This window comes from Chrysochloris asiatica, unplaced genomic scaffold, assembly GCF_000296735.1.
Source record: "Chrysochloris asiatica unplaced genomic scaffold, ChrAsi1.0 scaffold00168, whole genome shotgun sequence".
NCBI lineage: Eukaryota > Metazoa > Chordata > Mammalia > Afrosoricida > Chrysochloridae > Chrysochloris > Chrysochloris asiatica.
This window is the reverse complement of record NW_006408686.1, coordinates 6,343,392-6,357,184: the sequence shown is the minus strand read 5'-3', so window position 1 is coordinate 6,357,184 and position 13,793 is coordinate 6,343,392. Positions and strand designations below refer to the sequence as shown.

General features: G+C 51.0%; 1 protein-coding gene across 2 annotated transcripts; it reads left to right on the top strand.

The window, feature by feature from the left end:
- The first annotated feature begins 1,353 nt into the window (after positions 1–1,353).
- Positions 1,354–12,292, top strand: EIF3K (eukaryotic translation initiation factor 3, subunit K). 2 transcript variants are annotated; one of them, XM_006871457.1, is made up of 8 exons: positions 1,455–1,592; positions 2,845–2,943; positions 5,159–5,279; positions 6,363–6,437; positions 8,849–8,915; positions 9,026–9,103; positions 10,841–10,966; positions 12,232–12,292. In XM_006871457.1, exons 1-8 carry the CDS (start codon positions 1,534–1,536, stop codon positions 12,261–12,263), a joined length of 657 nt encoding a protein of 218 aa, XP_006871519.1. In that variant the 5' UTR covers positions 1,455–1,533; the 3' UTR covers positions 12,264–12,292. The 2 variants fall into 2 exon arrangements, with proteins under 2 accessions (XP_006871520.1, XP_006871519.1); XM_006871458.1 differs by lacking the exon at positions 2,845–2,943 and having other exon boundaries at positions 1,354–1,592.
- Positions 12,293–13,793: the final 1,501 nt, after the last annotated feature.

Here is a 13,793-nt window from a genome sequence, read left to right as displayed (position 1 = left end):
CACCCCCAAGTCCCCTGGGCCCTGACAGCCTGTGAGGGGCAGCTAGTGTCAAGACCCAGGGGACCCCCCTCCATCCCTAAGGCAGAGGGCTAGATGTAAATGAGATGCAAACGATCTTAATTATAACCAGGGAGGGTGGTGGTGTCCCGGCAGGCCCCTCTCTAGAGCTAGGTGGATGAGAGAAACCATAGTGGAACCTCTGCTTGCTATGTGGAAGAGGGTTTGGCCACAATCCCGGAGACGGTGGGAACCTCTGCTTGCTATGTGGAAGAGGGTTTGGCCACAATCCCGGAGACGGCGGTGCGCAGGTTTGCACAAGAGATGGCTGTGCAGTCTACCTGCCTTTTCACCTATGGTACATACTGTTACGAATTGGGCTGCTAACCTCAGGGTCAGCAGTTCGAAACTACCAGCTGTTCCGCAGGAGAAAGATGAGGCTTTCTGTTCCTGTAAAGATATACAGTCTTGGAAACCCTGTACAGGGTAGCTACCAGCTGTTCCGCAGGAGAAAGATGAGGCTTTCTGTTCCTGTAAAGATATACAGTCTTGGAAACCCTGTACAGGGTAGCTACCAGCTGTTCCGCAGGAGAAAGATGAGGCTTTCTGTTCCTGTAAAGATATACAGTCTTGGAAACCCTGTACAGAGTAGCTATGAGTTGGAACCGACTCCATGGCACATAACAACAACAAACAAACGTGCATTTACATCTCACCCGCCAGTGGATTGTGTAGCTCTGTAGACAAAGCACGTATGTGTAACCCTTTTGCCTAAACGTGGATGTTCCCAGAGCTCATGCCTCCACACACCACTCATGCCTGTGTGCTCACGCTTGCAGCGTGCAGTGTGTACGCACTTAACTCATGGTTGCACACATAGGGCTCCTTGCCTTCACCTCGAGGCCTGGGCTGAAAAGGAGACTGGGGCGATTCGGCGGGGTACAGGAGCCCCTCACCTTAGCCCTGTGGACCTCTAGCCTAGGAACTGTGAAGGATGGTGGGCTCCAGAGTCCAGGACTTGAAACTAGAGTGCACAGGATCCTGCCTTAGGGGTCTGGTATTGGGGTGGAGAGTAGGGGGGCAGAACCTCAGCACATCCCTCAGAATTTGGCCATGATCCAAAAGGAAGGCTACTATGTGCATCTCTGCGCCAAGTATGTAAGTTCACAGCCCACCACCCAGAGAATGAGCAGGCAAATAACACTGCTGAGACCAGGCACAAGTTACTAGAGGCTCCGACAAAGTTTAGCCCCGCCTCCTAGTCCACAGACAGCGCCTGCGCACTGGGGCATACGAGCCTGTTGACCCAGTTCAAACAGCGAAAGCGCACGCGCTAATTGACTTGACTTGGGAAGAAGTCACGTGATAGCCGGAAAGCGTGGCTGCTGCTGCAAGAGTCGACCCCCCCCCTTCACCGCGTCGTGAGGCTGGGCTGTAGCAATGACGTATTTCCTTTTCCGTTACATCTTCCGCTCCTCGCGGACGCGGTGCCGGCTCGCTCTTATTCCAGCCGGGGTGTGGAAAGCGACCGTAATCATGGCAGTATTTGAGCAGATGAGAGCGAACGTGGGCAAGTTGCTCAAGGGTATCGACAGGTCTGAGTGCCGTCGGAGGGAGCGCTTTTGTTTAAGCGGGATGGAGGAGAGGCTTTTCCGGGGACAGAAGGGTAATGTAGTCAGGGTCAGGGTCCCGGGCCTGCCCTGGGGTGAGGGTGTCTCTGTTCATTCTAGATGTTGAAGACTCAATCTTCAAGAGCAGATGTTTAAGGGAATAGCAGTGCAAACGCCCAGAAGCAGGAAGAGAACCTTGTCGATCGCTCAGTCTCTGCTACTCCGTTTCCTATTGTGTATTTCAGTATTTCTCGGTCACCTGCTCGGTGGTCCCTCATGCCATTCATTCATCATAGAGCCACCTGTCAGTGCTGGTCCATGTTGGGGTCTAGAGGTGACCAAGATAGCTGCAGACCTTGCATTCATGAAGTTCCCAGTCCAGGGGCGATACAGGATGATAGTTGACATCTGGGAGGCGCAGGCACAGTGGTCGGGGCTGAGATGGGGGAAATATGGCGGAGGTCGGGGGGAGGCCTGGACAGGGCAAAGTGGACCTGGTCTGGCGAAAGCATAGGAGACTATGGAAGAATGAGGTAAAGATGATAAGACACCTGACCTAGCTTGGGTCAGGGGAGGCATTTTGGAAGGTGGTGAAGTCTAGGATAAAACCTGAAAGACAAGTGAGAAGGAGGCAAATTAAGAAAGAAGGGCAAGACCTGAGTTGGGCAAAAAAAAGAAGAGAACTCCAGGCTGGAGAAACACCAGGGGCAGATGCTTTGAGAGGAGATGAGCTTAGTGATGCCTAGAGTTGGACGCCATTTATTGTGCGTGGACTAAAATGTGGAGTAAGAGATGTAGCCGGCTACGTTGTAAGGGCCCTGATCATGAGAGAAGGACCGGGGGAGCCGTGGAATGAGTTTAAGCAGAGGGGCATAGTCTTTGTGCTTTCGAAAGAACTCTTATAGAGAGACCCAGGCAGAAAAGGATGGGACTGGACCAGGTTGGAGACCTGGGGAGAGAAGAAGGGGTTGGGTGGCAGATACATTCAAGAGGCCAAGTATACAAAAATGGCAAGTCTGATTGGCTGAGGGGTGGAGAAGGCATCCCAGGACACGACCCATTGGGACTGAAGCTCAGGCAAGAGGTCTGGTATGTGCAGAAATTTTATTAGAGATTATAGAGCCGATTCAAGATTGGAGTAAGGCAAGTGCCTGGTGCCAGACTGAGAGGGAAAGAACACGTTACAGTGGCTCCTAGCTGCCTGTCTCATTTGTGCTCATCTGTTCTGTTCCTCTAGGTACAATCCTGAGAACCTGGCCACTCTGGAGCGTTATGTGGAGACGCAGGCCAAGGAGAATGCCTATGACCTGGAAGCCAACCTTGCTGTCCTAAAGCTGTGAGTATCTGCCCTGCCCCCACCCCTGTGCCAGTAGCCAGCAAGGTGCCACTCCCAAGATGGGGTGGAACTGGGAGGTTAACCTGCAGGAAGTGGCTTCTTTTGATATGCAAGATCAGGAAGCCAAACAAATTACAAAGCATATGTACAAGATGGTACATGAGATGACTGTGCAGTTAAATAAGTCATTATCAGTAAACATCCGTGTAACCACCATCCAGACAGCAAAATTCTGTGCTGCTAGTGCCCGGAGTCCTCTGTCCCTGCGCTCTGCCGAACAAGTCATTTCCCCATTTTGGCAGGCCCTCTCATGGCCAGACTTTATGTGATCGTTTGCCACATGTGCTCAGGGTGGCCTCTTTGAACTCGGCACAGATGGAGTCGTGCTGTGCAAGCTCCTCTGTACCTGGCGTCTCCTGCTCAGTACATGGGTTTTGTGTGTAGCTGCAGTTAGTCATTGTCATTGCTATATGATGTGCGGTTCTGTCCTCATTCCCCATTCTCTTGTTGAGGGACATTTTTTTTCCTACTGAAGCCCTTTCTGTGACACATGACCAGTGGGGTCATCTCTGCAGATCGGGGTGAAATTGTGGGATTGTTGGGTTGTTATTTGTTATAACCTCTGGTTAGTGAGTGCTCACCATGTGGCGCTGTAGACATACTAACTAATTTAGATGCTATGTTGTTCACATTTTGCTGTTTTGTTGCATACTGTGAGGTCCTGGTTTGCAAGGGAGGAAACTGAGGCACACAGGATTTAAAATTTGTAGCCCATGACCTTGGCTGAAAGCAAAGAGTACCAACAACAACAAAAAATGTTTACCTGTCTCTTAGTGACCGGAACGGCATTTGACTGTGTGGATCATGAAAGATTATGGGTAACATTGCAAAGAACGGAAATTCCAGAACACTTAAGCTGTGCTCATTGCAAAGTTTATAAATACACCAAGAGGCAATCATTGGAACGAAATAGGGGATAATGTGTGTTTAAATCAGGTGTACCAGCATCGTGTCCTTTCACCCTGCTCCTTCAGTGGTCAATGTGTATGCTGAGCAATTAATTGGAGAAGCTGGGCTGTATGAAGAAGAATGTAGCATCTGGATTTCAAGAAGACTCATTGCCCACCTGTGATATGCAGCTGGCACAACCAGCCACGCTTGCTGAAAGCAGAGAGGATTTTATGTATTTGTTGATAAAGATCAAAGACTACAGCCTTCAATATGAATTACACCTCAACATAAAAATAACAAAATCTCTCACAACTAAACCAGTAGACAGCATTCTGATAAACAAAACAGATTAAAATTGTCAAGGACTTCTTTTTACTTGGATCCACAATCAATACTCACAGATAAACAGCAGTCAAGAAATCAAACAATATATTGCATTGGAAAACTTGCTGCAGAAGACCTGTTGAGTGTTACAAAGCAAAGATGTCATTTTGAAGGCTGAGGTGCACCTGACCGAGTCCTGGTATTTTCAGTTGCCATGTGTGCATGTGTAAGTGGGACGGAAAATGGATGAAGAAGAATCCAAGTGTTTTGAGTTGTGGCGTTGATGAATATTGACTATATCACGGACTGCCCGAAAAATAAATTTGTTGTAGAACAACTACAGCCAGCATGTTCCTTGGAAGCGAGGCTGGCTTTGCATACTTTGGGCATGTTATCAGGAGGGACCAGTTCTTGGAGAAGGACCTCGTGCTTGATAAAGTATGAGTGGGACAGCCCAAAAGAGGAAGACCCTCACCAAGATGGATTGGCACAGTGGTTATAACAGTGGGCTCAGAAACAGCATCGATTGTGAGGAGGGCGTAGGTCCAGGCAGTATTTCATTCTGTTGTACATCGGGCCACTATGAATCAGAACCAACTTGACAGCACCTACCAACAGTCCAAGGTCACCCAGCAGAGAAATTGGATCCAGACCCTTCACCCCTACCCCAGATACTTGTCATACATTCTGCTGTATGGAATCCTGTCTGACAATGTCTGTCTCGTTGGATGAGTGCGTTAGTTATCCCTATCCATCTACAGAGCAGGAAAGTGAGCCTCAGGGAGATTAAGGTCACACAGCCAAAAAGCATAGTGGGTGGCATTGGAAACCAGACATGTCTACCTCAAGTTCCAGAGCTTGATGAGGCCAGAGCAGCGGGCACCTGGTGCAGCTCGGGGACCTGGAGGTACCACTATCACTGTCTTGTCTCCTTTCTCAGGTACCAGTTCAACCCAGCCTTCTTTCAGACCACAGTCACTGCCCAGATCCTGCTGAAGGCCCTCACCAACTTGCCCCACACCGACTTCACCCTGTGCAAGTGTATGATTGACCAAGCACGTGTATCCTTCAGCTCCAGGACTGGGCTTTGTGGGTGGATAGGGTGGCAGGTGTAGATGAATTCACAGGTCAGGGGCCTGCTCTAAGCTCACACTTGACTTGGAGGAAACAGCTCCCTATCAGTTATGACCTAGAGGATGCACTGGGGGCTCAGGGGAGCCAGAGAAGGCTCCTGATCCTGCCTGGAGGTCAGGGAACCTTTAGAGGAGGGAACATCTGAAAGGTGAAGAGTAAGGAAGGGTGGCTGCAGGCAGATGGAATAACGAATGACTTTAAGGAGACCTGGAGGAAAAGAACAGCTTGGTGTCCTCTTAAGAGACAGTAGTTCAGCAGAACCTTGCTGTAGATTTCAAGGTGGAATACCATCTGACTCAAAACTGGATAGTCACTGGGTAACCTTAGAAACTAACGCTCTGAGTGATGCAGGTGGATTTAAGCATTAGACAAGTTCCTCTAAGGGTTCCAGGCTAAGAAGGGAACCACTGGGCAAGAGGCAGGTGAAGATGCAGGTTTGACTTAGAGGGCAGGCTTCTGTTATATGGTGGATTAAAAAACGAACCCCAACGAGACATACGGTATACAATTTAAAGAGTAGCCAAGAAAATAACAAGAGCATACAGTGAAAAAGCAAGGCTTCCTTCCCCACCCTAAGCCTATCCCAGTCCACCCCCAGGAGGTGAGGAGTTTTCGCAGCCCTTGGTACCTTTCCATAGATAGCGTAAATGTGGTGGTGTGTTTATATGCACATCTTTTCCCTGAAAGGGCACATTGGATCTTGGACACAAGGTCGGCATCTTGCTCTTTCCAGCCCTCTCTGTCTTGTTGACTTCTCCATATCAGTGCTGGGAGTCAACAGGGTCCCAGCATGGGGACATGCCCTCATATTTCACAGCCCCCCTCACAGAGCCCTTCAGGTCTTTCTAATCTTTGCCTTTACAGCAATATGGGAGTCCCTTCCTTCTGCATGCAGTCACATAAAAAATAAGATGCATTTGTTTTCTAGTTCTCTTCTGAGCTGGTGGTGGGGAGGGATGGATCTAGCACTAGGCTCTGGGGCCGTTTTCCCTTAACCTTCCTCCTCCCAGCAAGAAGAGCGGCCCATCCGACAGATTCTATACCTCGGAGACCTCCTGGAGACCTGCCACTTCCAGGCCTTCTGGGTAACTGCCCCTGGGGCCAGGCTGGATGGGGCTGTGTGGAGCAGATGGTGTGCTGCCTCTCTGGTGCTGGGAGCCATCTCTGTCCTGCTAGGTTGTCCCCGGGCCTGTGAGACTCAGGCCCACCCTGTCTCCCGCTCATCCTTTGTATCCTTCACCTGGGCCCTCTGGTACTCGCTGTCATAAGGAAATGCCTTTCCAGCGCAGTCTTTTCTCTGAAGTTTCTCACAGAGCCCGGGCTTCCTGTGCGCGGGGCTGTTGGCCACCTTGCCTCTGTTCCTCCCTGCCCTTCCCTGAGCCAGCTCCCTCCCTGCCCTCAGCCCCCAGTCCTGGGTCCTGATGGAGGCTCCTCCTATCGGTGCCCTTCATGGTCATGCTCTGACCTGCTGTTGGGATCAGTGACAGTCTCCTCAGAGGACTGCTCCTTGTTCTTGTGGGCTATATTGTTGTTTGTGATTTGGGTGAATGTTGACAGAACAGATTGACTTCCCATCCAGCAGTGGCTACACATTAACTGCTTCTCATTCTTGAATCCAGCTCCTGCTCACGGCCCCCGCTCCATCAGTGATTCTCTGAGCCGCCGACCGCTCGCTTCCTTGCTCTGGTTTTCCTCTTCCTTGCTCTGGTTATCCTCTCTCATCTTGGACCTGACCTTAGCCCCTTGCCCCCATGGTCATAGTCTTGGCCAGTTCTCAGCTCAGCAAACCCCTGAGGAGCTTTAAAAACTAGGTGCTGCCCTCCCAGTGTCTGGCTAGGCTTTAGGATTTTAAAAATGATCTTGGGTAATGTGACCTCTGGTGTGGTGCTGTAGGATCAGCACTGGACTGCTCTTCAGACCCACCCGTTGCTCCCCGGAAACTGACTCGGTGGCACTTAGCACCAACAACAACAGTCTGACCTGTGGCCACAGGTTGGGGACCACTGCTCTCCCTAGACTTGCCCTCCCCGATAATGACACCCTTTCCTCCCAGGAGTTTCAGACATCTCCACCCTCTGATTCCTTCTATACCCGCCTTTCCAGCCCACTGATGGGGGTCCCGAAGCCAGCACTCGGGGGCCTGTTCACATCCTCGTGTCCTGCTTTCTTCTTTCTCAGAGTAAACCTTGGATTCCTCCCTCCCTCCTGGTCGGTGTGGCCCAGCTCCCGCCCCCTCCGCCCCCACTATAAGCACATCACTCCCCGAAGTCTCCAGCCCCTTCTGCAGTCTGCCTTCCTCGCCCAGTTGACCCCCTCTCCAGCTGCTCCAGACACTTTCCCACCTCCTATTTCCCTCCTCCTCACCTCAACTGGTCAGCTGGCTGCTTGTTTGGTGGGGATATGGGAGCAGCCAAAGCAGAGTGCACACTTGCTCCCACCTTGGTCACAACATGCTACCTGCCGCCAGCCCCCATGCTTCTCGCCTTTAGGAGACCAGGGAGAGGAGTTTTCTAAAGCAACTTCTCTAAGGTGCTTGGGTCCCCCCTCTCCATGTGACATCATATTGTCATTTCTAGACTGTCTGCTACATAGAGGCGTGTCTAACTGCATGTTAGTTCTCATAGTCAAAAAGGGACACTTGGCCGCTGACCTCCACATCCCCTCTACCGCCCCCTTTCTCTGCCCCTCTTTATAGCCCTACTCCTGGGTAGAGGGCCCACCTGCTCCACTAGTTTTCAGGAAACCCTTCAGTGTGGGGCAGACTGGCGTTTGGTCACCCTCTTCCTGGCGCATACTCTCTGTACTCAGTCTCTACTCTCTTGAACCTGCTCCCCTTGGACTGTTACACTCCCCCCCACTAGCACACCCTCCACTGAGCTGCCCCAGGTGAGCCCACTCTGCTTCTGAGGCTGGCTTCAGCTAGGACTTCTCCTGGTCTCTCCTCCCACCTCTCTGGCTGGTCTCCCTCACCCGTGTTGGAGAGAGCCCTGCCAGGGAGGTGGCATTCGGCCCGTGATCTCAAGGGGGTGATGCGGCCAGGCCTGGGAGAGGAGTCGGGACAGGAACCGTCAGAGCGGGCGTATGAGGAGTAGTCAGGGCCCAGAGCTACAGACAAAGGGGGTGGGGGTGAGGGGAAGCGACTGCCAGAGGTGACTGCAGAGGTGACTGAAGCACATTGTCTGAGGCTTCAACTTTCATCTGGTGAGAGACAGGAACATGGGAGGTGCTTGCGTGCAGCTGGCTAATTTGTACCTGTCCCCTTTGGTGGGTCCCTGTGCTCTGTCTGCTGGGTTCACACCCAACTCTTTCACCTTGGGGGAACCATTGAGCTGCTCTGGCCTTGGCTTCTGGTCTCTAAGATGGGCATGGCCACAGTGACTGTTAGGTCAGGTTTCCTAGGAGGGAGCCTGGCCCGACAGGGGCGAGCACTGAAATGTTAGCTGCTGGTATTGTTAGTGTTAGCATCTCTGGGTATTCATTCTCTTTCCCCTCGCAGCAAGCCTTGGATGAAAACATGGACCTCTTGGAAGGCATTACAGGCTTTGAAGACTCTGTCCGGAAATGTAAACCCCTCTCAGCCTGGGCTTCCCTAGTGGGAGGAAACAGGGCATGGGGACTGGGAGCAGGGCCCTGGGGGGTGACCCCTCACCAACTTTGTGTCTGACCTTCACAGTTATCTGCCACGTTGTGGGTATCACTTACCAGCACATAGACCGTTGGCTGCTAGCCGAGATGCTCGGGGATCTGACAGGTAGATTTTCCTCTGGGTACCCCCCATGTACAAACCGAGAAGCTTAGGGGTGCTCAGGAGTAGTGAGCCTGGGCCTGCTCGGCAGATGGGCCTCAGCAGGTGTTTACTGAAGTCCAATCCAAGGGGGAGACTGGAGTTGGCACAAGAGAGCCCTTCCTTGGGGGAGATCTTCAGCTACACTCACTGATGCCGTATAAACTGAGTTTGGCTGCTGTAGGTCAGACACTGTTCAGGTCCTGGGGAGACAGCAGTGAACCTAATGCAACACTCAGCTTTCTTCTCATGAGGAAACAAAACAGATGCCAGGTTAAGACATATTTGTGCAAGGCAGCCTGTTAAAAAGGGGCAGGGTGGGGCAGGAGTTCAGTGTTGGAGAGAGAGGGTCCCTGGCAGTGGGGGGTGGGCAGCCCAGGGCAGGGTGGAGGACGCTCCTAAAGCTGGCTGAGCTGTGTGCCTTGTGCTTACAGACCAGGGTTGCCAGGGAGGGGCAGCATGGCTGGAGCCGGGGGTATGTGGGGGTGTGTGTGTCAGAGGAGTAGCAGTTGGAAGGGACCTGCAGAGCACGTGGGCCCCCGCTTCACCAAGTGAGTTCTGAGCACAGGAGGGATGGGATCCAGTCCAGGTCTTTAAAAGGTTTCCTCTAAGATTGCAAAATAAGGGGGCTTCAAAAAGTTCATGGAAAAATTCCATTGTCTTTTCATTCTATTTTCCCACAAATTTTTTGAAGAAAACCCCTCCTGTTTGCTTGTTTTGCCAAAAAAATGAAAAGGCAGGAAGGAAGATGAAGAAACTAAGGGAAATGACCACTCCTGGGGGCATGGGGGGGACTGAAAGGGGACTTTTCTCATGTATGAGGGAACTTCAAAAAGTTGCTGAAAGAATTCCATTCTCCTTCAATTGCATTTTTCCACGAACTTTTTGAAGCTCCCTCATAACATGTTTTGCCATTTGATCCACATATTTTTTTTTTTTCTTTTTTTAAATAGCAGAAACAAACTATTTTCTTAGTTATGGTAAGAGAACATCAGAGGTGGGAAGTGAACTCTTACTGGGTACACTGTGTCAGGCCCTATACCACCTGCTCACCTCGGGGAGCTGGTGTATGATTTTACAAAGTGAATTCAGTTCACAGGTGGCACCAGCCTTAGAATGGGCTAGAGAGAAACAACTGAATCTAATTCTGTTGATTACATTGATAACCTAACCAGCCCCACTGCCATGGGATCAGTTCCAATGCATAGCAACCCCATAGAGCAGGATAGAACTGCTCCCTAGGGTTTCCAAGCCTGCAAGTCCTGTGGGAGCAGACAGCATCATCTTCTTCCCGAGGAGCATTTGGTGGGTTTGAACCACTGACCTCTTGGTTAGCCCAGTGCTGAACTCGTTGAACCACCAGGGCATCTTGACGCAATCACTGACTGAGCAACTGGTACTATGGCACCACACCAGGACCCCATAACTCTTGTTAGGAGCCAAGATTTTTACCGGGAGGGAAAAGAGGTGAATATAAAATTAAGAGAAATGAAGGCAAAAGTCTTGTGAAATGAGACTATGAAACCACTCCCCCTGGTGGCAGATCAGAGAATGACCCATCGAAGGGCAGAGCCACCACAGTGAGGCAGTCAGGCCACAAGGGTGCCCAGGCCTATTGGGCCTCGAGTCCTCTGGTTCCCAGGCCCCCTGGGGAGGTAGGATCAGGGTAACCAAAAATCCCTCCATGGTGCCATGTGCTTGCAGACAGCCAGCTCAAGGTGTGGATGAGCAAGTATGGCTGGAGCGCCAATGAGTCGGGCCAGATCTTCATTTGCAGCCAGGAAGAGAGCATTAAGCCCAAGAACATCGTGGAGAAGATTGACTTTGACAGTGAGTGCAATGGCCTGAGGCCTCGCGCTGTGTGGGGTGGGAACGAGGCTGGGGCAGGCCCCAGAAGTCCTTAGCTTCCAGGTGCCTCTGACCCTTTACGGCATTACTCGCCAGGAAGGGCCATGGGGTGCTGGGTGTCCTCCAGAACTTCCAGGCCCAGCTTCCTGCCCCACAATACTCAACAAGACTTCCCGGAGCCTAGAGGGGACCTTGTAGGCTGATTCCAGGGGGTGAGTCTGTCAGATGCCAGAGTCTGGCCTCTGCTGAAACACTGTAGGCTCTGGACCCAAAGAAGTGGGGTTTGAATTGTGGCTCCTTGATTTTATAGCTGGCCAATTTTGGGGCTTCTCTGTTTTCACTTAAAGAAATAAAGGAAAAAAAAAAAAAATGAGGGTGTCAGCAACAATAATGGTAACAAAGACTGTGTTTGTTCTGGACACTTACTAAGTCATTTGATCCTCCATTCCACCCTGGAAGGTGGGTACCATTGTTAGACATTGCTGTTTAGAGCAATATCCATGTCCTGAAGTATCGTGAGGTGAGATGAGCCATGTGTGTAACACTTAGCAGAGAGCCGCTGTCCATGGTCCCCAGCACAGACACACAGCCCACCTGTGGCCCCACTAGGAAAGTGCATGAAAGAGAGAGCCCCTTTGGTAGTGTGTACCGTCTCACGAGTCTGCTTGCTGAGGGGACAGGGCTGGGTTCCTCTGGGCCTTGAGCCTTCTGGCCATCCCCTCGGTTGACAGTGCACCTCTCACTACAATCAGCTGATTTGGGAGCTAGCGTTTGAACAACACCTCTAACCTCAGTCATCTGCCTCTGGAGGGCGATAGAACCTGACCTCTCATGAGCCCCCCTCTGTCTTGAGCTTCCACATGAAAATTCACTTGAGCAGGGGTCTGCCACCTGGAGCTCAGAGGATCTTGCAGGCAGGCCATACATAACAAGACTTCTTAGTGCCCAGCATTACTCTAAGCACTTTTGTTAGTCCTTACGACCATCCTACATGGCAGATGGGGAAACTGACTTACTGAGGTGGTTTAGTAATTTGCCCAGGGTCACCCAGCTGGTAAGTGGTAGAGCTGAGATTTGAACCGAGGCTTCCTAACTTCAGAATCCATGCTTTGAACCACCTCCCCAACTGCCTCTGTGCTGATGAGGGGGCCCCAGGAGGGTTAGAGATCCATCCGCTGTGATTAGTGGCTGGAGATTGACTTCCCACTCTAACCAACTGCGCTGATGTGGTTCTCTCTTCTCCGCAGGTGTTTCCAGCATAATGGCCTCTTCCCAGTAACTCTGCAGGCATTTAATAAAAATCTGTTGGTTTCTTAGCCTGGCTGTGTCGTAGACGTGCTGCTTCTGCCCTTTGTCCAGCAGAGGGAGCCCAGGAGCTGGCCTCTGCCCCACCCTGTTCTGGCTCCTTTTGCCTGCCTCCTTGCTCCTGTCCATCTAGCAACCTGTCCACTGCCACCGTCCTGACCTGTCATATCACTAGTGAGTCAGTGAGGAGGAGCCCAGCTCTGACCTGGGCTCTCTAGTGTCCTGGTGAGACAACTTCTGCCTGGGTGGACCCTGCAGAGGCTGTATGCGAGTATTGGGGGGTGGGGAAACTCTGTCCCTTCACCCACGGCGTGTCTCTAGCCCATCCGTGTAAGGGGAAGAATGCCGATGCCCATCTTGCAGTTGCCAGCATTTGGTGATGGCTTGCCAGTGAAGTTCTCCATTCTGGCCCTAGCCTGGTGGACTTGGCATCAATTCGACATTTGGCAGAGTTTTTGCAAGTGGCAGAGTGGTCCCCAGTACTTGTCTGTGTCGAGAGAAGGCACAAGAAAATTGAGAGGGGAAACAGTTGAGACAACACGTAGCAAAATGACACAATCAATTCATACCTAGTGATAATCACACTGAATGTCAATGTCAATGGATTAAATGCACCAGTCAGGAGAGAGAGTAAGCAGAAGGAATAGGAAAACAGGATCCTTCAGTATGCTGTCTACAAGAGACACCCCTAACAAGGACAAAAATAGACTTTAAAGCAAAAGCCAACATAAGAGACAAAGGACATACCGAGACTTAAAGGATCAATTGAAGAGGACAACCATAATAAATGTTCCCAAGAAAAGAACGTCAAAATACATAAACTGATAGAACTGAAGAAAAACAGCTCTACCATAATGTGGTGTGCCGATTCTGACCCAAAACTACCCCATGTAGGGTTTCCAAGGCTATAAATCTTTATGGGAGCAGAAAGCCTCTTTGTCCTGTGGAACAGCTTTATAGATTCCAACTACTGACTTGGGTTGGCAGTCCAACTTGTGGCCCACTGTGCTACCTGAGCTTTATCATGTTACGTGTTGTAGAGTCCATTCTGCCTCGAGACGTTCTATATGGGGTTTCTGAGGAGCTGCTGGTGGGTTTGAATTGCCAACCTTGTGGTCCAGAGACCAGTGCTGATCCTACAGTGCCAAGAAAGTTGAACCAGGGCAACTTGGTGCCCATGTACCCTCGAGGCAAGTGAAGTGTCAACGTACGCGGCTGCCTCATTTAGCCATTCCAGTCTCCCTGTCCCTGAATCTAAGTGTCCACCAACTTCTGTGCTACTGGCCAGAGAGTCGATCATCCTTATTTTGCCAGTTTCTATGGGTCAATTCCAACTCACGCTGTAGTATCTGTACAGCTCTGCTTTGTAGGGTTGTCAAGAGTTAATTTTAGGGAAGTAGATTGCCTGTCTTCTAAGGCACCATAAAGCAGCCTTTTGGATAGCAGCAGATAAGGATGCTAGGCATTTATACCACCTAGGGACTTAGAATCCTTGGGCAAGTTT